The sequence below is a fragment of the Cervus canadensis genome, chromosome 18, assembly GCF_019320065.1.
Source record: "Cervus canadensis isolate Bull #8, Minnesota chromosome 18, ASM1932006v1, whole genome shotgun sequence".
Lineage (NCBI taxonomy): Eukaryota > Metazoa > Chordata > Mammalia > Artiodactyla > Cervidae > Cervus > Cervus canadensis.
Window position 1 is genome coordinate 9045982 of NC_057403.1, and position 23149 is coordinate 9069130.

The 23149-nt window shown below is 40.4% G+C and overlaps 1 protein-coding gene and 1 non-coding gene across 5 annotated transcripts; both read left to right on the forward strand.

Moving 5' to 3' along the window:
* Positions 1-1166: 1166 nt before the first annotated feature.
* On the forward strand, positions 1167-22684 carry LOC122420605 (zinc finger protein 83-like). Of its 4 annotated transcripts, XM_043435901.1 has the most exons (6): positions 1167-3154; positions 4237-4594; positions 6872-6929; positions 7073-7117; positions 12643-12769; positions 18162-22684. In XM_043435901.1, exons 2-6 carry the CDS (start codon positions 4524-4526, stop codon positions 19853-19855), a joined length of 1995 nt encoding a protein of 664 aa, XP_043291836.1. In that variant the 5' UTR covers positions 1167-3154; positions 4237-4523; the 3' UTR covers positions 19856-22684. The 4 variants fall into 4 exon arrangements, with proteins under 4 accessions (XP_043291836.1, XP_043291837.1, XP_043291838.1 ...); XM_043435902.1 differs by lacking the exon at positions 4237-4594 and having other exon boundaries at positions 1170-3154; positions 7071-7117; XM_043435903.1 differs by lacking the exons at positions 1167-3154; positions 4237-4594 and adding an exon at positions 5798-5816 and having other exon boundaries at positions 7071-7117.
* On the forward strand, positions 1774-1896 carry LOC122421840. Its single transcript, XR_006263648.1, has one exon. It is a non-coding gene; the product is annotated as a small nucleolar RNA SNORA26 (small nucleolar RNA).
* Positions 22685-23149: the final 465 nt, after the last annotated feature.

Below are 23149 nucleotides of genomic sequence, written 5' to 3' on the forward strand. Positions count from 1 at the left end.
ACAAGGTACATCTGGAGGGAACATGTAGAAAGTCCAGGCAGCGTCTATGCAGAGCATGATGGAGGAGTTTAATTAAGCTCTCACAGTCACTATCTCTGCTTTTGAGTTTCTTTCTTAGGTGGTGGGCATTTTGAAATTATAAATTTCCATTGCAATTCAAGGCAGTTATTCAAATAATGTTTAACATTGGTGATTTGTTGTAGGTTATGGGTTTCATGGAATTACTGCATTTCATCTTACAATCTTGTAGAGTTTTTGTAAGAGTTCCTTTCTATTCTTTTCATGTCTGCCTGGTCTGTAGTGATATTCCCTATTTTATCTAATATCAGTAATTTTGTTTAGTGTAAACAAAGAAGGGAAAAGTCACTTCTGGTAGACGCTGCAGTTATTCACATATAGTAATATTATGTACAGCCATTTATCAACCTGTGAGATCATATATGTCTGCCCTTTGATATCAAGTTTGGTCATTAGACTAAGGCAACCCTCCCTTTCACTTGAGAGGATTCGCACTTCTTTGCCCATTTCATGCAAGCTTGTCTTTTTGAGTTCTGGGCCAATTTGGTATGAATGGAGAGGCATGTTTCAAGTTTAAATGGAAGCTGTCATAGCTTTTATTTGCTTCATGTAACCCTGTCTTTATTTTCCTGGGCTCCAAAATCACTACAGATGGTGACCGCAGCCATGAAATTAAACGGCTCTAGCTCCTTGGAAGAAAAGCTATGACAAACCTAGATAACATAGTAAAAAGCATAGACATTACGTTGTGGACAAAGGTTCGTCTAGTTAGAGCTAAGGTTTTTCCAGTAGTCGTGTGGATGTGAATTGTACCATAAAGAAGGCTGAGTGCAGAAGAATTGGTGCATTTGAACTGTGGTGTTGGAGAAGACTCTTGAGAGTCCCTTGGACTGCAACATCAAACCAGTCAATCCTAAATGAAATCAGTCCTGAATATTCATTGGAAGGACTGATGCTGAAGCTGAAACTCCAATATTTTGGCCACCTGATGCAAAGAACTAACTCTTTGGAAAAGACCCTGGTGCTGGAAAGATGAAAGGCAAAGGGAGAAGGGGGACGACAAAGGATGAGATGGTTGGATGGCATCATTTGACTCAATGGACATGAGCTTGAGCAAGCTCCGGGAGTTGGTGATGGACAGGGAAGCCTGGTGTGCTGCAGTCCATAGGGTTGCAAAGAGTCAGACATGAATGAGTGACTGAACCCTGTCTTCTCTCAGCTTCAAGAATGGCCTTGGAAAAAGAATAGCCTTGGATAGACTGAAATTTTATGCCAAATTTCAGAATTTTAGATACAAGAAGTGAATAGTGATAAATGGTAAGAGGAAGTCTGGAGGGTGAGCTGTGTGATTTGATGCATCCTCTGCCCCTTCTAAATCTATGAACACTTAGTCTTTACTTTCCTTGTAGCAATGTGACTGCTGAGTGATCAAGAAGGGTGAAGATTTCAAAACCCTTTTCATTTTTAGATTTTGTCTGATTTTCAGTAAAACGTTTGTCTCATATTTTCCCTAATATTAGCTACTAGTTAAATGGCCATCATAGTTGTAAAAAGAAAAAATAATTTCTTCAATATCCCATTTCCACCCATATTCCACCTAAATATAGGGAAATATCCCATTTCTCTCTTTTCCATAACAGAGAAAAGGTGAAAAGATGTGAGGGAGAGAGCATGTCAGTGCAGTTTGTTATTTATCCTGATAGTATAACATGCAATGAGAGATGCTTATTAAACTTACTGCTATCACCCTTTCCAGTGCCCTTTTAAGGCTGATGCAGTGCCATAAGAGGCTAACACAGGAGGGTAAAGAAAGTCTCCATAAAACCCAGAGAAGAGATTTTTAGAACTCTTCTCTGGATCCTGTCTGGAGTCACAACTGAACCGGAAGATTTTAAGTCTTAGCACTTACTAGTATGTGTGTAGTTAATACCAAAGTCATTAAATTTAAACTTGACCTTCAATAAATAAATAAACTTACTGCGGTAATTATTTCAGTCTCTATAAGAATATCATGCTTTGCAAATTAAACTCACAGTCATGTAAGTCAGGTATATCTCAAACTGGAGGTGGGAGCGGATATGATTTTAAAAGGCAAGTAAAACACTTGAGCAAAAAGAATGCAACTTACAAGATTTTTGTAAACATTGCATTTTTTAAATGTATTGCAGTGATTAGTGACAGAAATTACTGCATGCCATGGTGCGCCAGTCTCAGATGCTAGGTTATGTCCCTGAGGCTCTGGAACCAAGGCGTTGAGTTAGTCGTCCTGCCAGAATGAGGATTATAGAAAGGGAAAAGTATTCTGTGAGATGTCGGTGTGAAATGGCCCACTCTTCAGTGGGAGACTTCCATCACTCGTTCTAGTTTCGTAATACAGAGGGGCATGTCAGCTTCTTTTCCTTAAACTGTTCGGTTCAGTCGCTCAGTCGTGTCCGACTTTTTGTGACCCCATGGACTGCAGCACGCCAGGCCTCCCTGCCCATCACCAACTCCCGGAGTTTCCTCAAACTTGAGGAAAACTTGAGGTCCGTTGAGTCGGTGATGCCGTCCAACCTCTGTCGTCCCAGTTGCTCAAGTGAATTTTAATTGCCTCACAGAATCGGACACGACTGAGCATCTTCACTGGCACAGCAACCACTCAGAGTCGCACTTTTCCAACCGCCGAATTGCTTGCTCCTGGAGACCACAGCGTGCGAGCCACCTACTGGCAAAAGCAGGTTTTACTGGAACCATTCTCCACTTGTTAGGAGGAGACAGATTAGCTTCCCACCAAGGTAGCCTACACGGCTGTACGCTTTTACTCCCAAAGGTTCAAGACAGTAAGGTAACAGCACATTCGGGGCTCCTGGGAGGCGCCGGGTCCCGCCTGCCCTCCCGGGTCTGGGTTCACGCGCGGCCCGCACCCGCCCTGAGGCCGACGCCCCGCCCAGCCTCGCCGGAGGCCCTGCCTCTAAGTCCGCGCGTGCGCAGTTGATCACGGAACGGGAAGCGCGGAGCGCCGAGTGAACGTTCGACCGCCGCGGGTTAAACGTCCGCCTTCCGTGTGAATTCCTGCCGCGCCTCCATCACGCACACCTCCGGGGCTTTGGAGTGACTAGATACCTGACATCTCAGCACCTGGCCCTTCCACCCCCAGGTAAATCCAGAAGTCCCCGTGTAGGTCTGGTGTTTGGGTTTGGATTCGTCCGGAGGTCGGTCCCCTGCCTTGGCTCTTCTGCCTTCAGTCCACGTAGAAGCCGCCTTTCGCTGCATTTTCCGGCTGAAAAACCCGTTAGTCCCTCCGCTCCCCAGTTAAGCCCTCTTTTGCCCGGCGGATTGGCGCCCCTCTCCTCCCAGCCCGCTCCCTGGAGCCGTGGAGGGCAGCGCTGGCCTTCCCGCCCAGGGAGAGGCCCCGTCCTCCTGGCGGGACCTGGTGAAGCTCTTTTGTGTCGTTGGTGGCGGTGGAAGGGGTCGCCGCCCAGCTTCCACACCACAGCCCTTTCAGTCTCAGTGAAAAGAAAAAAAAATTCAGTGAGAGGCAAAGTGATAGATAAACGATTTATTAGAATAGGAAGTTTGTGAGTCTTACAAGTGGGCAGCCGAGAGGATGCAAAGCCCAGAGAACTTGCTGGGCTACAGAGGGAACGTGGCGGGGGCGGGGAGAAGACTTTCCTTGTCTGTCTTGAGTAGATACCAGCCTTGCTGCATCAGTCCCTCCAACAGGTTGGGCAGGGGAGTTTGTTGTTGTTGTTCCTACCTGGTCAAGCTAGCTTCACAAATTAGTGCTTTTTATGTGTGCACAGAGAGTGTGGTAATTTACTGGGCTCACTGAGCAGGATGTGGCGTTCATGCCACCCTTGTTAAGATGTTTCGGGGTCCTCTTGAGCATCTGTTGAATAGCTTTGTTGCTAAGCAAGCGTGCTTGCTTGAGCAATCATTAACTTTCAGGAGTCTCCGGTATTTATTCTACTGACAATCCCCTAGTGGGGTTAACTATTTAATCACCTACTTTGTCCCTTCACTCCCGTCCCTATCTCTGGGATTCAGGACAGCCCGACCCTCTCCTGAGACCCCCTCCTCCCAGCCCCTCTGTCCTCCCATCTCCTCAGGCCAGTCCTTCTACCCAGCAAGCCTCCCCTTGTAATGGGAGGTGACCTGAGCTAGCCTTGTGACACACGCTGGTCTTCTGTTCCAAATTCCACATGATGGAAAAAGGTTTTTTTTTTTTTTTTTCTGTAGGCAGATGTCTTACTCAGTCCTGTAAATACATGGGCCAGAGGGCTCAGGAGAAGCAGAGGATGAGCAACTGAGAAAAGCTGAAAATGAGAAAAGGATGAGGGAAAATCCATAGGGATAGAGACTGGGCAAGGGACTTGTAAAAAGAGTGAAATGAAAGCGATTAAGCATTGAAAATAGCAGGTGAATAAAGTAAATTTTTTAAAAGTTGGATCTCCAGGGACGGGAGATGTCAAGTTAAAAAAAATGCACAATGTGAGGTTTGCAACTAAAGTTTTATCTGGGGCAAAATGAGGACTGCAGTCCAGGAAACAGCACTTCACATAGCTCTGAGAAACTGCTGCAAAGAAGCAGGGGAAAGGTCAGTATATAGAGTTTGGTGAAGGGGGATTACATGCAATCAAGCACATATTTTTTTCCAGAAGTTTTCTACTACTCTTGTGAAGATTTGCTAATCACAAGGAACAGTCATCACCATGGAGGACTTTAGTGCTTTTCTAGATTTGGGGAGATACAAGAATTGGGCTCAGAAAATCGGCTCCTGAAAATATCTATCTGAAGACCTGTTGTGCCAGTTTCTCCCCCAACCACAGATGCCCATTTCTGCTCTCCACTGTGAACTCCTTTCAGGGGGTATTGTAGGTCAGCAGCTGCACCGGCATATGAATTAATCCTTGTAGAGGTAGATAGGTAGATTGTTATTGTTTAGTTGCTAAGTCTTGTTTGACTCTTTGTGGCCCCCAGGACTGCAGCATACCAGGCTCCTCTGTCCTCCACTATCTCCCAAAGTTTGCTCAAACTCATACTCATTGAGTCGGTGATGGTGTCAAACCTTCTCATTTTCTGCTGCATCAGGGTCTTTTGCTGATGTTGGCTCTTGCCATCAGGTGGCCAAAGGAGCTTCAGTTTCAGCATCTGTCCTTCCAGTGAATATTCTTGGTTGACTTCCTTTAGGATTAACTGGTGTGATCTCCTTGCAGTCCAGGGGACTCTCAAGAGCCTTCTCCAGGACCACAGTTCAAAAGCATCAATTCTTTGGTGCTCAGTCTTCTTAATGGTCCAGCTCTCACATCCAAACATGACTATTGGCATGTAGGTAGATGGCAAGTGCTAGTTTGTAGCTGACAGTAACATAGAGGGGCCTTGGATCAGCAGTGGGGAAGGGGCACCAAAGGAGAGACACTTCACACAGAGTGGGGTGAGAAGATGAAAGAGCTGGACACTTGGGTTGCAGAGCAGCATGGTGCTGGGAGAGAAGGAGGATCAAGTGTGACCACAAGAGGAAGAGAAAGCAGGAAGGACGCATCACCACCTGGAGTGTCAGAGAAGGGGGGAGAAGGGGAGTGGAAGAGAGGGAGAAGGGGTGTAACTGGAGGGCAGAGAGAGAGCAGGGAAGGGGAAGAAAGAGGCAGAAACACAGATGGAGGACCATCAGAAAGGGTGCAGAGACCAAGCATGTTGAGGGGAACAGTTTACAGAGTGGGTCAGGACAGATGTGAGGGAGGAAACAGGACCAGCAGGAGAGCAGAGGGGAAGAAAAGAGACAGATAAACCGACTGAAATGGAAACACCTAGTCGAGCAGGTGGGTAGCGGGAACTGGATGTAAATGGATGGTGAGTTGTTTGGTTGTCGATAAGTTGTGATGTATGATTTCTTATTTTAGAATGTAATAAAATGTCTCTAATTGTACAGGTGAGGATGAGAATAGCAGAACTCGTGTCTTGTGCATTCTGTAATTCTTCGTATCAGAAGATAACTTGTATTTGCAAACCCTATTTAGCCAGGGGGCTGCTGCTGCACAGTCGCTTCAGTTGTGTCCAACTCTTCGAGACTCCATGAACTATAGCCCGCCAGGCTCCTCTGTCCATGAGATTCTCAAGAGTACTAGAGTGAGTTGCCACGCCCTCCTCCCAGGGGATCTTCCAACCCAGGGATGGAACCTGCATCTGTTACGTCTTCAGCATTGGCAGGCAGGTTCTTTACCACTAGCGCACCCAGTGATTTGATGGATTCAGTTGTGAATCACCCCCTTCCTTTTGCTTGACGTGGGGCAGAGGAGTAGGAGAGGACAAGTGGGGCAAGAAATGACTGAATCTGTCACTGCATGGTGCCTTTTAAAAGGAACACTGAGGACTTTCTTGGTGGTCCAGTGGTAAAGGATCTGCCTGCCAAGGCAGGGGACACAGGTTCGATCCCTGGTCCGGGAAGATCCTACATGCTGTGGGTGACTAAGCCTGTGTGCTGAAACAAGAGAAGCCCCCACCATGAGAAGCCCGCACACCGCAACTAGAGAAGAAAGCCTGATCACAGCAATGAAGACCCAGCATGGCCAAAAAATAAGTAAAGAAAAAGTCAATTAAAAAAAAAAGGAACATTGAGAATGTTCCTTTTTGTGATGGGCTTACTGTTTTTTCTTATATCTTTACATATAATTCTTTTTGTAGCTTGGAAAAAATTTTAGTTTATTCAGTTTCTGCATCCCTGGAAATCATCATTAACTTTAGTTAATAAGCTTTGGTGCTCTTTTATAATTAAATCATTCTTTAAATAGTAATATAATACATTTTGATATTTTTAAAATACTGACAGCACAAATATTAGATGATAAAAATTCATTCTTTTGAAAATGTGTTTCAGGTTTCTTGGAGGCCTGCTTGCTTTCTCCTCTTTCCCTTTGTACTGGAAAAGCTTTTTGGTATGTAATAAATAATTTTAGACCGTTTTGGTGGGTACTTGGTAAAGTTGTCAATGATCTTTTATATTAACAGACAAATCTAGTTTTACCAGTTAGTCTAATATTTTGTTTTCTCCCTTTTCTCCCTTTCTCCCTGCTAAGAGGAAGAGGAGGAAACAGAACAGGAGTCAGAAATGGCTGTTTCTCAGGTAAAGTCATATTCTCAGCCTGTCCTTCAAATGCCCTTTTTTGGATTCTCTATTCTTCCCTGGCTCCAAAGTATCCTGCCTGACACTTGTACATTCATCCTCTTTTTCAAGAATATTTTGGCTGTTTGCTGGCTCTTGAGATTCCCTATGAATTCAGGAATGATTTTTTTTTTTCTTTAACTGCAAAAAAGGCATAGGAATTCCTTAAATCTGTATACTGTGCCTCCTGCGTAGAACCCTGGAGTCCTAACCACTGGACCACCATGGAAGTCTCTCTTTGGGTCATTTTTTTTTTTTTAAAGAAAATTTTACAATGAAATTTTATTGGCTTGACTTGTAGTTTGCTATTCTAAGGAAAGAAAATGTTATCTGTTTTTAATCAGCTCAACTGCCTCTTAATGTCCACTGAAAATTTATAGGGGTATGCCAGGTCTTGCTGGGTTGCAAATGAAGGAATTTTTTTAATCATATATTTTTATTTGCATTTTTTTCTATTTATTTATTTGGCTGCACTGGGTCTCAGTTTCAGCATTGCAGGATCTTCAGTTTTTGTTGCAGCATTCAGGTTCTTTAGTTGCAACATGCAAACTCTTTGTTGCAGTGTGTGGGATCTAGTTCCTTGATCAGGGATGCAACCTGGGCTCCCTGTATTGGGAACATGGGGACTTAGCCACTGGACCATCGGGGAAGTCCCGTCCATTTTTTTAAATTTATTTTTAATTGGAGGTTAGTTGCTTTGCAATGTTGTCTTGGCTTCTGCCATACAAGAATGTGAATCAGCCATGGGTATACATATATCCCTTCCCTTGGGAGCCTCCCTCCCAGCCTAATTTGGTCATTTTAAAAGCATAAAGTTCCCACTTCAGGGTGTGTTTCTGTTTATATATATCTCCAGGGACTTTTGTTTTAAAGAAAGTTTAGTACTTTTCAGTGTAGAGGTCTTGCGCCTACTTGTCTGATCTTTTTCCTAAGTTTTCTATGGGATTGTTCTCTCATTTTCTGTCGAAATGGTTCATTGTGTGTAGATAGAAATGCAGGTAATTTTCATATGCTGATATTTTATGCTGCAACTTTTCTAAATCTTTTCAAAAATTTTATTTTGTTATTTATTTATTTTTGTGCTGGGTTTCCTTGGCCTCACTATGTTTTTGTTGTTGCAACCAGGCTTTCCCTAGTTCAGGCGGGGCGGAGCCTATTCGTTAGTTGCAGTGCTCAGGCTTCACAAGGCGGTGGCTTCTCTTATTGTGGAGCATATTTGAGCATTACCTTGTTAGCATGTGAAATGAGTGCAGTTGTACGGTAGTTTGTACATTCTGTGGCACTGTCATTTGGGATTGACCTTTTCCAGTCCTTTGGCCACTGCTGAGCTTTCCAAATTTGCTGGCATATTGAGTGCAGCACTTTCACAGCATCATCTTTTAGGATTTAAAATAGCTCAGCTGGAATTCAATCACCTCCACTGGCTTTGTTTGTTCACCTCAGAAAGGTACTGCTTTCTGAGGCCCACCTGACTTCACATTCCAGAATGTCTGGCTCTAGGTGAGTGACCACACCATCGTGGTTATCCAGGTTGTTAAGAGCTTTTTTGTATAGTTCTTCTCTGTATACTTTCCACCTTAATCTCATCTGTTTCTCTTAGGTCATTGCCATTTCTGTCCTTTTATTGTGCTCATCCTTACATGAAATATTCTGTCTCCAATTTTCTTGAAGAAATCTTTAGTCTTTGCCATTCTTTTGTTTTCCTCCATTTCTTTGCATTTGTCACTAAAGAAGGCTTTCTTTCCTCTCCTTGCTATTCTGTGGAACTCTGCATTCAAGTGAGTATATCTTTCCCTTTCTCCCTTTCCCTTTCTCACTTCTCCTCTTTTCTGAGCTCTTTGTAAGGCCTCTTCAGACAGCCACTTTGCCTTCTTGCATTTCTTTTTCTTGAGGATGATTTTTGTCACTGCTTCCTATACAGTGTTACAAACATCTGTCCATAGTTCTTCAGGCACTCTTGTTTACCAAGTCTGATCCGTTGAGTCTATTCATCACCTCCATTGTATGATCATAAGGGATTTGATTTAGGTCATACCTGAATGGCTAGTGGTTTTCCCTGCTTTCTTCAATTTAGGTCTGAATTTTGCAATAAGTAGCTCTTGATCTGAGCCACAGTCAGCTCCCTCTCTTGTTTTTGCTGACTGTATAGAGCTTCTCCATCTTGGGCGGCAAAGAATATAATCAGTCTGATTTCAGTATTGGCCATCTGGTGATGTCCATGTGTAGAGTTGTCTCTTGTCTTGTTGGAAGCAAGTGTTTGCTATGACCAGTGCATTCTCTTGACAAAACTCTTTTGTTAGCCTTTGCCCTGCTTCATTTTGTACTCCAAGGCCAAACTTGCCTGGTACTCCAGGTATCTCTTGACTTCCTACCTTTGCATTCCAGTTCTCTGTGAGGAAAGGACATCTTTTTTTGTCTTGTAGGTCTTCATGAGACCCATTTTGCTTTAGCTTCTTCAGCATTAGTGGTTAGGGCATAGGCTTGTATTACTGTGATATTGAGTGGTTTGTGTTGGAGGTGAACAGAGATCATTCTGTCCTTTTTGAGATTGCACCCAAGCACTGCGTTTCAGATTCTGTTGGCTCTGTGGGCTGCTCCATTTCTTGTAAGGGATTCTTGCCCACGGTAGTGGATATAATGGTCATCTGATTTAAATTCACCTGTTCCCATCCATTTTAGTTCACTGATTCCTAAGATGTCACTATTCACTCTTGCCATCTCCTGCTTGAACACGTCCAATTTACCTTGGTTCATGGACCTAACATTCCAGGTTCCCATGCAGTATTGTTCCTCATAGCCTCGGACATACTTTCACCACTAGACATATCCACAACTGAACATCATTTCCGTTTTGTTCCAGCTGTTTCATTTTTTTCTGGATTTATTAGTAGTCGTCATCCACTCTTCCCCAGTAGCATATTGAACACCTTCCAACCGGGGGGAGACAAGATTTAGGGAACACAAGCCCTCCTCACACCTTAGTTTTGTCAGAGACTCCACCTTTGAATCACTGTTATAAAACCCTTCATCAGATCCTCCGGGTTGATGTTAGATGTGTACGTATTTGTAATTATTATATCTTCTTGGCAAATTTACCCTTTTCTCATTTCACAATGTATTTTGTGTCTCGTGTTAGTTTTTTTCCTTAGGTTATTTTGTCTGATACTGTGCAATAATTCCTGCTCTCTTAAGGATTGGATGTCTTTTTGCATCCTTTCACTTTTCGCCTTAGGTTTGTGAATGTTTGCAGTTCCAGCTCTGACATGCTGTGTGTCTTGCTCCCACTCTGTTTTCCTCCTGTCACTTCCTGCATGGTCCCTGCTCAGGAACACTCTACTGTGGGGAGAGGCAGGACCCCCGGCCAGCCCCCTCCACTGCACTGCCGCTTCAGCGAGAATTCATCAAGTGTTTCCTTCTGATCATGATGTATGGAGAATTATTCTTCCTTAACTACAATATATTTTTTCCATAACTTGTCTAAGTTCGACTCAATGTTTTAGGAGTCAGTGTTTACAGAAATAAATACCGTGTTTTAAATTGTAGTTATATATAGGTATTCCATAGAGGCTGTAGTTAAAGTTTCTTGCTTTTTTCCTGTTGGTACCATTTAGCACAGGTGACTCTTCCGTTGTTCCAAAAAATGCTGAAGTTCAAAAAAAAAAAAACAATGCTGAAATTCACACATATAAAACTGATGATAAAAAATCATGCAAAAATATGTCCAGAGGGGATGGGCAGGTAATTTCCTCTATTTTATATATAGCAGAGAGTGTGTATATTTATTCCCAACCTCCTGGGAGTCTTAACTGTTGTCTCAAATTTTCTTTACATTGATTGATTTATCCTCTATATTCTTATTGTTTACTTGTTGCATACCGAATCCTGCACAGACCGTTGGGAGTAAAATAGTGAATTCTGTGAACTCACTCCTTTCTCTTAAGGAATTTCAGGCTAGTTAGGGGATACATAAGAGTGTTCTGTCCCTCCTTGTCCATTTGGGTCTTACCATTCCAGTACATTCTTGACGGCATCTGACGGCAAACACAGGAACAACCCTAAAAAATGAGGGATGGGGGCTTCCCTGATGGTCCAGTGGTTAAGACTCTGCACTTCCACTGCAGGGGGCAAGAGTTCCATCCCTGGTTGGGGGAGCTAAGATCCTGCATGCTGTGCTGTGAGGCCAAAAAAAAGAAAAATGAGGGCTGGATGGGAGTAAGTAAACACTGAAGCTCCCTCACCGCTCTGTGGCGGCAGTTCTGAGTTTGTTTCACAGACTTGCAGAGCATGTCCATCCACATTGAGCTCCAGTTGCCCATGGCTGCAACTTTCTCTTCCCCACTGGAACTTTCTGGAATGTTCCTTTCTAGACTGATGATGCTGGATATTTCTGGAATGATCTCTCAAATTATTTGCACTTGAAAAAAAAAATGTCCCTAGACAACTTCTCTCATCTCAGTTATTTCTGCATTTGTAATGCATGTGTGTCCATAATTTCATGGATCTGCAAGTCCACGGTTTTGATAAGACATCATAATTTTAAAACGATGTACTGCATTTTATTGTAGTTGAAATTATATCATAAATATATTTTGTGGCCCTGCATTTTTTTCTACACTCTCCTGTTCATGGTTCAAATAGTAGTAAGATTACTAACATGTTATGTGTATGTGTTTGTGCGCCCACATCTGTAATGATCTTTTATTGCCTTCCGTGTTGTTCATTTTGACCTTATTTCAAGTTTTCTCAGGGAACCCTCTGTCAGTTTGCTTCTAGTGCTTTTTTTTTTCCTAATGCTCATCTCGTACATCAATTTTTGCTTCTTTATCTTCAGTTCAAGACCGCATTCTCCTTAATTGAGGTTCTTGCTGTATGATTACTTAACTTCTTGAACTAAGTTGAGTTTCTCCAGATGTCTTTGACACTTTTGTCTCTGTAGGACAGCATATATCTTTCTCTACTGAGCTATGATGTTGATTAAAAAAAAGTTCACAGCCATAAAGCGTTTAGAGTATCTTTGAAGTATTCGAACACCTTTAGTCATTGTAATCATGGTTTAAGATTTTGACTTTTTTTTAAAGCACTGTTGACTCTGTCATTTCTGATGCCGTCACTCATAGTGTAGCGTATCTAGATATGGAGTAGCAGTCAGTGTATAACAAACACATACTCTGACATTTCTGGAGAAACTACTCATTATTGAATCTTATTTACTTGTTTTTCATGTAGTGTCCACAAAAATGGACATTGATTTACATCCACATTGGACATTAATCAACCTCCACATTGATTAGAGGTTATCATAATCTCTGGGTAAAAGCATAAGGAATTAAAACTAGAGACCCGTAATTTCCTCCAAATAGCTTTACTTGGATCTGTCAGAATATTACTTCAGCTGAGTTCATCCTTACCCCTCTCTCCTCTTCTCATTTTGTTTGAAAATAAGAGCTCTTCTCATGGCCCCTTGGTGAAATGTGTTTTCATTTCAGGCACAGTTGACCTTCAAGGATGTGGCCATAGAGTTCACTCAGGAGGAATGGGAATGCCTGGACCCTGCTCAGAGGGCCTTGTACAGGGACGTGATGGTGGAGACCCTCAGGAACCTAGTCTCCTTGGGTGAGGATGACTTCCCTCTGAAGTTGGGATCTGCCCTGGGGTACCACTGCATTTCCCACTGTGTGCCTCTTGGGAGCCCCGGTTTTACTTGACTGATCTGAAATCCCTATTGATTCCGACATGAAGAGCTTCAGGATGCAGCATCAGGAGTTTAAATCTACCTTTTCCTCTGACGATCTGCCCACTTCATGATACATCAGGAGTTCCAGAGCTTTTGTAGTTATAAAGCTCAATGGAAAACTTTTATTAGTTGGAGTCAATGGAAAACTTTTAATATACCCATTTCCTGTTTCCTACGCATATACTTTTGATTTAAAAGTTTTAGGAAAAGACTGTGTTTCTGTGCATTATACTGTTCCCTCTGTATTCAGGAGATAAACAGCAGGTGAATTTTGGAAATATTTTTCTGTTCCTCTCTGTATTCCCATCAGTCTTCAGTTGAGCAAGGGACTAGGATTCTGGCAAAGCCACAGCAAGTCATGTGTCTTTCCTCTTATGTGGAGGTATTTCTGTTTCTTATCGGAATATTTTACCTACCTTGTAACAGGACAAAAAAGAGACCTGGTCTGTGCAGTGAGGTACATGCCTTTGAAGGTGTAACAGGTCATATCTTGGAAGGGCCGAGGGGAAGCCTCATTATTAATAGTGTGTACAGACTTTCCCCTCATCAGAGAATTCTGTGTGAAGTACAAACATTTACTTCTTTTTTTTTTTTTTTTTTAACATTTACTTCTTATCTGAACTCTCAGAGGAAATTTTTCTTCTCTGTAACTTAACTACGGGGTGGGTTTACTGGTTGACAGATTTTGATGGAGAATACTATTCATCATATATTGTAATCTTTTTCTGCTATATAGAAAATAACCACTTCATGCTATATTGATATGGTCTGCATATTCTACAATAAGAAATAAGAAATATCCCCAGAGCCTGGCTGATAAATCTTTCTGGGTGTTTTTCTGGTTTTGAGCAATGTCACAAAAGCCTGTCTCAATGGCATTGTGACAGTGATGTTCACATGTGCTACAATCATCCCCTTACATTCTCAGCAAGCAGTGTAGGGATTTCGCTTCAGGATAACACTGTCCAAGTTCCCATTCTCGTTTGTGAGGTTGTTGTGTAAACTGTTATTGATGCCATCTTTTGATCACCTGTGTGCCATTGTTCTTTTTACATTGACAGCTAATTTTAAAACATCTAAATTAGAGAACTTATGAAGTGGAATGATACTCTCAATAGGAACCATAATTCATTTTTTGTTTAATAGTCTGTCCTTCCCCCATTGGGTGGTCCAAATCCCCTTGTTGAACATGGGGATCGCCTTGGACCACATACACAAGAATTTATTTCTCAGGCCTCTGTTGTATGCCACTGGTCTCTGTCTTTGTGCTAGTACCACACTGCTTGGATTAGTTTAGGTTTCTGAGACTTTTAAAAGTAATTGTGAAACCTCCAACTTTGTTCTTTTTAACTTTGGTTTTTCTGTTGAGTGTCTCTTTAAAAAAAAAAAAATTACTTGACTGCACCAAGTGTTAGTTGCAGCATGTGGGATCTAGTTCCCTGACCAGGGATGGAACCCAGGTCTCCTACATTGGGAGTATGGTGTCTTAGCCACTGGACCACAAGGAAAGTCCTTCAGTGTCTTTTGAGGTTGCATTTGAATCTTAACGATGGATGTATCTATTTCTTTAAGACACACTATCAGGGGTTTTATTAGGGATTGGGTTGAATCTGTTGATTACTTAGAGGAGATTGGGGTCGTTCAGGGTGGTATGAGCTTGGACTGTTGATCACTTAGGGTGGTATTTACACCCTGACCATGTTTACTTCTAGTCCATAAACTTGTGATGTCTGCATTAATTTGTGTCCCTTGGGATATTTTTCAGCTGTTTTTAGTTCATAGAGCACATATCTTTGCCTCCTTCTGTAAAGTTTTTCCAAGTACTTTATTTTTTTGATAATATTTTAAATGGAAGTTGTCTTCTGAATTTCCTTCATGATTTTTTTTATTGTTAATGTATAGAAACAGTATTGACTTTTGTTTGTTGGTTTTGCATATTGTTCTTTTTCTGAGTTCATTATTTCTTTTTTTTTTGCAAACTATTCAAGGTGGTGGTGTTTTTTTTTTTCGCCTTACCACATGGCTTGTGGGATCCTCGTTCTCCCAACGGGGATTGAACCTGGGCCCCTGACAGTGGAAGCGTGGAGTCCTAACCACTGAACTACAGGGAATTTCCCAGGGTTTTTTACGTATTAGAACATTTCATTTTTCAGAAGAGATGGATTTGCTTCATTTGCTATTAGGATTGGTTTTATGTCTTTTTCTTCTACCTACATGTTCTTGGTAGGAATTTCAGTAATTTTTCTTTTAGAAGTAGTGCAAACATCTTTGTTACATTCCTGGTCTTAGAGGAAATGGTTTAAGTCATTCCCCATTGATTATGATGTTAGCTGTGGGCTTTTATTACATGTCCTTTATTGTGTTTAGGTCACTTATTTCACTTTCTAGTGTTTACTTTCTATCATGTTTTTAGCATTTATCCCTGAGGGAACCTCTGCGAATGGGGAGGCTTGTGCCAGTTCACTCTCAGTGCAGTGTAAGGAGGAGGAGGGGAGTCGAAGGCCAGGAAATGGTCATGAACTTTCCTACGTTTTTCAGTCTAGTGTTTTAGGACAAGCATTTGCTTGGGTGCTGCCTCTTCTTTATTGGTTTGTTGAGTTTTCCCCAATTGTTTTTCGTTTATTGTTTTTAACTTGGTTCCCTCATGGGTAATGCATGCCTATGGTTTACTGTCCTGCTGACGTCACTCCCTCATGGTTTTGTTTTTCTTTGCAGAGTTTGGTAAATTAAGAAATTTAATGATATGACTTCCAGTATTTAGACAGGCTAGCTAAAAGAACACTGTCATGTTTAATAACAAGGGGTGTTGATGCAAATATTTTATATAACCAAAGTATGTTCTGTAATTAATAGTTTAGTAACAACAAAAAAAAATAGTTTAGTAACATTTTTTTCTTTCTTTACTTAACTATCGTGATCATATCCTGAAATTGCTCAGGCTTTGGCAAACACTTTCTGCTATCTCTTTTTCCCCATACAAGGTGTTCTTGCCTAGCCAAGAGATCTTCATTCCAAAATCACGATCTCCCTCCTTTACTTTGCTCTGTTTGTGTGTGCACAGAATTAACTGATTCATCTCCTTCTGATGGTCTTCTCCTGGTTTTCACTTCTGCTTTATGCTAAGAACATTACTGCACAGTCTCCTGAAATATTTTTCTGTTTATTGAACATATGCATAGAAATAGTCATTGGAATAGTCAGTTTGCATAGCAAATAGTATAGTAGATTGAAAGTTAATTTCCTTCTGCAGTGTTTAAATCTCATGTGGTTCTTTCCCATACTCATGCTATAATTCCCCTAATTAAAAATGGACCAGTAGTATACTATTGCTAAGCCAATTCTTTTAAGGTCAGTGTTTTATTTGTCCTCACCTAGTTATAATCACACAGATGTGCTTCTACATATGCATATACCCTGAGCTCCAATCAGTCCTTTTCTTAGTTCTGACCTTTCTTTATGTGATCCCTTGGAGTGGATGAAAAGGTTGTTATTTCCTAACATGTTTAAATTATTCTCCTGAACTTCCCAATTTCCACTGCACTCTTTCACCACCCCTCCACCTTCCACATTACTCACACTGTAAAAATAACACCTCTGTATATTGAACAACTTTCTCATGACCCAACCTAAATCACTGTGTGCAGCTGTGACAACTCAGAAACCATTTCCAGGAGGGGTGGCTAAATCCCCTTAGTAGTTACACAGCCCACTTCTTGCATCTCCCTTGAAGTTTTAGTCTAAGTTCCTGATATTTGTTGCAGTATTTTGTAATATACTGCTTGGGTGAGGGTCATGTTTAAGAATATATTGTCTCAGTCTCTAGGTCACAGTTCCCATCATGGTTCTTCCTACTTTCTGTGTCAATTGGGGTCATGTACATTAATCTGTGATTCCACTTTCCTTACTTGAAAAATTGTGATGATTATCCTCAAGCCTTTAAAAAGAAATAGTATTTTCTTTTTTGTTTTTAGGTTTTTGTTTTTTTTTTTTGGCCCCACCATGCTGCTTGTGGGATCTTCCTTCGAGGAATGTGACTTTGGCCCATGGCAATGAAAGTACTGAGTTCTAACCACTGGACTACTCTTAAATTCCCAGAAATAGTGCAGTTTTTATATTAACAAGTCAAAATGTCTTTTGTATAAAAAGATACATGAATATTCTAGCATGTTTATTATGCTATCCCTTTTTTGCCTTATATATTGTATGCTTTTCAGTTTGTTCTCACCAATATGGTGTATCAACCTAGTTAAAGGAAATTCACAAATTGTGCACTCTTTATTACATACATTTTGGAGCCAAAGAACTGGATATTTTAGGGCACTGCAGAATTAGGGAATTGCTCTATTTAATGGCTGTTAATATAAATGGAGATTATTTCATTTACTAATCTTTAATTTTGATTTACAGAAGGTGGCCTTTCTGAATGTTTTATGCTGCTCCATGGGTACATAGTTTTACAGGAGGTACTTAGAAGAACAATTTGTTTTTAAAAAAACTTTTTTATCATATGCACCATTTTCTCTATTCTTTGTTTCCCAATTTGAAACTACCACTCATTGAGATTAATCATTGAATAGTTTTGGATTACTTACTGTTACAGAATATTTTTGTCTGGTTTTTAGCATTCATTTGTATTTAACAAGTATGACCAATATATATATAATATTCTTTTCTCCTCAGTTTTGAGGCACCAGTGGGTATGTTTACTGCTAATTGGTATGTGCTTTGGTGTCATGGTTGAAAATTATACTTTCTTGGATTGGTAACAAAAGTTTTTCCAATGTGAGTGTTCTTATTATAGGTTGTTTGAATTTGTTGTTGTTCAGTTGCTAAGTCGGTTCTGTCTCTCTGCAACCCTGGGAATGCAGCACGCCAGGCTTCCTTGTCCTTCACTGTCTCCCGGAGTTTGCTCAAATTCTTGTCCATTGAGTCAGTGATACTAGCTAACCATCTCATCCTCTGCCACCATTTTCTCCTTTTGCCTTCAGTCTTACCCAGCATCAGGGTCTTTTCCAATGAGTTGGCTCTTCCCATCAAGTGGCCAAAGTGTTTGAAATTTAGATGCCCTAAAATTAAGTAAAATTATTGCAGATCAGTTTACCTTTAGTAAAATCATTCCATTTGTGTTTGAAAGGTTTTTATGTCATGGTTGGCAATTTTCATAACTCCTTTTTGTGTAAGTACTAGTTTGGTGTAATACCATGTTTTACATGAAATATTTATTTATGAGTTGTAATAAATAAGATACTTACAGTTTTTTGTATCTCGTAGATATCTCTCATATACTTGTGATCAAGAAATTACAACTAAATGCAAAAACTGATAGAGGAGAAGAATTCCAAACAGTGATATTGGGAAGACATGAAAGGAATAAAATCAAAGATTTTTACTTCAGGGAAATCCAGGAAAATATATATGACTTTGAGTCTCAGCCAAGAGATGAGGAAAGAAATTACAATGGAAAGCCTATAACGCATGACAAAAATCTCACCGATGAGAGAGAGGAACATGGTGGAAGTATTGCAGGAATCAAGCCTATTGAAAACAGGCTTGCATTAAGCTTTTGGGATGACCTTCATGTTTATAAAAGTGAAGAGAAGATTGGTGAATTTAATCAAGCTGACAAGAGTATTAGTATTAGTGCCTCATTTTCACTACTTCAAAGAATTTCTCTCCTTGTCCAAACCAACATTTCTAATTCATATGGGAATGATTTCATGCATCCTTCAATACTAACACAAGACCAGAGCACACATATGGAAAGCCCTTACAAATGTAATCAGAGTGGCAAAACCTTTCATCAGGGCTTGAACCTTACCCAACATCAGTTTATCCATACAGAAGAGAACATGTTTAATTGTGATGTGTGTCGCAAAGTCTTTAGTCGACATTCAGACCTTGCTATTCATCAGACAATTCATACTGCAGAGAAATCTTACAAGTATAACAAGTGTGGCAAAACCCTTTACCATGGCCTGCACCTCACTGGACATCAGATAATCCATACAAAAGAGAACTTATATAAATGTGATATATGTGAAAAAGTGTTTACTCAAAGTTCATATCTTACAGTTCATCAGAGAATACATACTGGAGAGAAACCATACAAGTGTAATGAATGTGGCAAGGTGTTTAGTCAGAATTCATACCTTGCAAAACATCGCAGAATTCATACTGGAGAGAAACCTTATAAATGTAATGAGTGTGGCAAGGTCTTTCATCACAAGGCCAACCTTGCAAGTCATCAGAGACTTCATACTGGAGAGAAACCTTATAAGTGTAATGAATGTGGCAGAGCTTTTAGTCAGAAAGGAAACCTTGCAAGTCATCAAAGAATTCATACTGGAGAGAAACCTTACCAGTGTAACGAGTGTGGTAAGATGTTCAGTAGTAGATCAACCCTCGTCAGTCATCAAGTCATTCATACTGGAGAGAAACATTACAAATGTAATGAGTGTGGCAAAACCTTTTATTTTGGCTCACACCTCAAACAACATAAAATCATCCATTCAGGAGATAAACCATATAAATGTGACATCTGTGGGAAAGTTTTTGGTCAAAATTCATACCTTGCAGTTCATCGGAGAATTCATACTGGGGAAAAACCTTACGAATGTAAAGACTGTGGCAAAATCTTTAATCATAGCTCGAACTTCAAGAGACATCAGATAATCCATACAGGACAGAAATTATGTAAATGTGATATATGTGGCAGAGTCTTCAGTTTTAATTCATATCTTGCAAGGCACCGAAGGACTCATACTGGAGAGAAACCTTACAAATGTAATGAGTGTGGCAAGGTCTTCAATAGGAATTCAAGTCTTGCAATTCATCAGAGAATTCATACTGGAGTTAAACCTTACAAATGTAATGAGTGTGGCACCTGTTTTAGTCGAAAGGCATACTTGGCAAAGCATCAGAGTGTTCATACAAAAGGGAAACCTTTCAAAAACAAAGACTGTTGAAAACCTTTCGTTAGATCTCAACTATCACTCCACACCAGGTAATATATACAAAGGGAAAATCATTTAACATGATATACGTGGGACTGTCTTCATTCATTCAAAATTGACACTGTATATTCTTGAGAAATTCATAGTGGAGAGAAATTTGCACATGTCATGAGAGTGGCAAAGCCTGCCATTACATAATCTGTACTAGGCAGAAACTCTAGAAATACGCTGAATGTCTCAAAGTCTCCAGTCCACATTGATAACCTTAACATGAACTGAAGTTTCATTTTGGAGAGAAACCTGACAAGTATTATGATGAGTTTCAGAAATCCATCAGTGTATTTTGAAACCTACCTTTCCATCAGGTAATCCACATTGATGATGAACATTAAGGATGTGTTTTAATTTATCAGGTGTTGCCATCTTAGACTTCATTGAAAATATCATCCTGGAGAGAGAAATCAGATAAGTATGTTTAGTTGACCAGCCATTAGACAAGGAATTCATTCACCAAAGATTTCTTTCTGGAGATTATTACCTCACAAATGCCAGGAATGGGCAAAACCTTTACTTAGGGCTCACATTCTACCCATCATCAAATAATCTGTGCTGGATAGAACATTACAGATGTAATAAATGGGGCAAGGTTCCAAATTAGTGCTCACTCATGACTTAATATTGGAATATTTATCCTAGAGAGAAACCATACAAATATAATATGTGTGGCAAGGATTTTATCCAAAGATAAGATGGGAGAGTTACTGGAGTCCCTTAAATGCAACAAGTGTGGCAAAATCTTTACCTTGAGTTCAAGTATGAGGCAACAATGGAGGGTCCATTGAAAAGAAACCCTACAGACATATGAGCAAAAGCTTTATCCTAACTGCACAATTCACCAGACTTCTCACATGTGTCTTTTGAGGGAAACCACACGAACTAATATGTGCTAAGGCTTGTACCTGAAGATGAAACCTCTGAAACATAGAGGATTTAGTTTGGAAAGCGGCGTTTCACATGTAATAAATGTAAAAAGTTTTTGTCAAGTAGCTCCAGTTTTGATGTAATGATAGAATTCATACAGGTTAGAAACAATAGCAATTTACTGAATGTGGAAAGAATTTGATGAAATGATGCATCCTGAGATTTCATCACAAAGCTCATGCTATTGGGGATAATCCTTAACAAATATAATGAATTTGGTGAATTTTTTGCACAATTCTTAAATTAGCCTACATATCAGAGAATCCATAATAGGAATAAGTTAAGGCTTTAGTTCTCCCAAGAGTAATGTGAGATTGTTACGCACTTCAGAGTCATTAGAAGTCACAGAATGTTAAAGCTTAGGAAATGATGTGTATATGACATACAGAAGAACATACGTGTAAATGGCCAAGTATCTAAGTGTGTAAATGTTCTATTGAGCTTTCTTGAACTCCACATTACTATTTATGCTTTTCAACCTTAATTTTGAAGTCTGTTGATCTTACACCTTCATTACAGGCCTTTGATGATGGTCTCTGGGAAGGAGTCAGTAAGGTGAAGGAGCTGGCTTCATTAGGTGTGGTTCATTCACATCCATGTTCCCTGGAAAAACAAGGACCCTGAATTACCAAATTCAGCATCAGGAAGGGCTCTAGAGAATAGTGTAAAATTGCTATTGCTCATTGTGCTTGTTATATTCATGGTCCATGGATTGATCACAGTGGACAGAATCCTCTACTAGGTAACTGTGAGCAAAGCAGTAAGGATATTAAGGGGCTTGACTATTCATGAGAGGAGAGGGACATTTACTAGGGATGGATTATGTCGTAGGAACAGTGCCCAGAAAAAGTTGGTTGTTTTCTCCATCGCATGGGAATAAGTGTTATTTACATCTGTGTGTTTTGTTTTGGCCACGTCATGTGGCATGCATGATCTCAGTTCCCTGGCCAGGAATCAAGCCAGTGCTGCCTAGAGTGGGCACATACAATCTTAGCTACTGGACTGGCAAGGAAGTCCCTACATCTGTGTTTAATGAGAAATTAGTCTTATTCTTAGGAATTGAAGGGAGAACAGTTTATGTGAGAGGAAAATTTAATTACTGGGTGAGGCTTGTTGGAGGTGAAGCTTACAGTTTGAACTTCCAGTTTGTCTCAAAGGAAGGCGTCCTCAGGCTTTAAAAAAAAAAAAAAGTTTGTCCAGATAGGCTGAAAAAGAAGAGGTTTTTCCTGAGCATTAAAAGGTTTCAATAATCAAATAGCAAAAAAAGGAGTTGGGAATTCCTTGGCGGTTCAGTTGTTAGGACTCAGTACTTTCACTGCCAAGCTCACAGGTTCAGTTCGTGGTCAGGAAACTAAGATCCTGTAATCCCAGAAAAAAAATTTTTAATGGAGTCAGACTTCATAAAACACTGAGACAGAGCCCTCTTGCCTATCAACTTACGTCCCTCACAAGCGTATACTTCTTGCCCGTCACTTTGCTTCTTGCTGAATTCCTTCTGTGCTGAGACGCAAAGAACCTGAGCCTCAGTAAGTCCAGGCTCCAGATACTGAAACCCCCACCAGGTGGGAGACACTAAGCCTGCTGCCCGCCAGCATGTAGAACCCAGAGCAGTTGGAGCCAGGTTTATGAGGCTGACTGCCACTTACCTCACCACCAGCCAATCAAAGAAGAGTTCACGACCTGACCACACCCACTTTGAGCCATTACTATAAAACTCTTTGAGCCATTACTATAAAACTCCTCACTACCCCCTCTTGTTTGAGACACACAGTTTTGAGGGCATTAGCCCACTGTGGCCCGTTCGCTTGGCAAAGCAATAAAGCTATTCTTTTCTACTTCATTCAAAAAGAAGGGGAAAAGAAAACAAAAAACAACAACCAAATGCTTATTCCTGAAATTCTTGGCTTTCTGACTTGGAAAAGCACACTTATGTTCATGCTAATAATTTATTAACATTTCTTTTCCACAGTACACACATATCCTGTTGATTAATATGGTTCTTGAAGATGCTTGTAAAATTAATCTGTTGGAGATATTTTTACCCTAGTTTAGTAAAATCTTTGGAAATGTTTATTTAGATAATATGAAAGTGTACTCCAGCAATTTTCCAAGTGTTTTTAAAATTTCAGTTTCAAATTAGGCTAGTATGCAATGTGTTACATTACTTTTCTAGTGTAATAAAAAGTGTTTTCAGTTTTCCTTAGCAATATTTTTTCTACCACGTATATTTGTCCTGTTTTATCGCCAGGGATTACTGGGTTGTTTTGGGACTCCTGTGACGTGATAATGCCTATAAGGCGATGACAGGTACAAAGTAGTTGCAGT

Bases quoted from the DNA above. Each gene is read 5' to 3' on its own strand.
- LOC122420605 (XM_043435901.1), top strand. From the start codon at position 4,524: ATGAGGACTGCAGTCCAGGAAACAGCACTTCACATAGCTCTGAGAAAC. The intron at 6,930-7,072 runs GTATGTAATAAA...CCCTGCTAAGAG, and splicing joins TGTACTGGAAAAGCTTTTTG to GAAGAGGAGGAAACAGAACA. The intron at 12,770-18,161 runs GTGAGGATGACT...TGTATCTCGTAG, and splicing joins CAGGAACCTAGTCTCCTTGG to ATATCTCTCATATACTTGTG.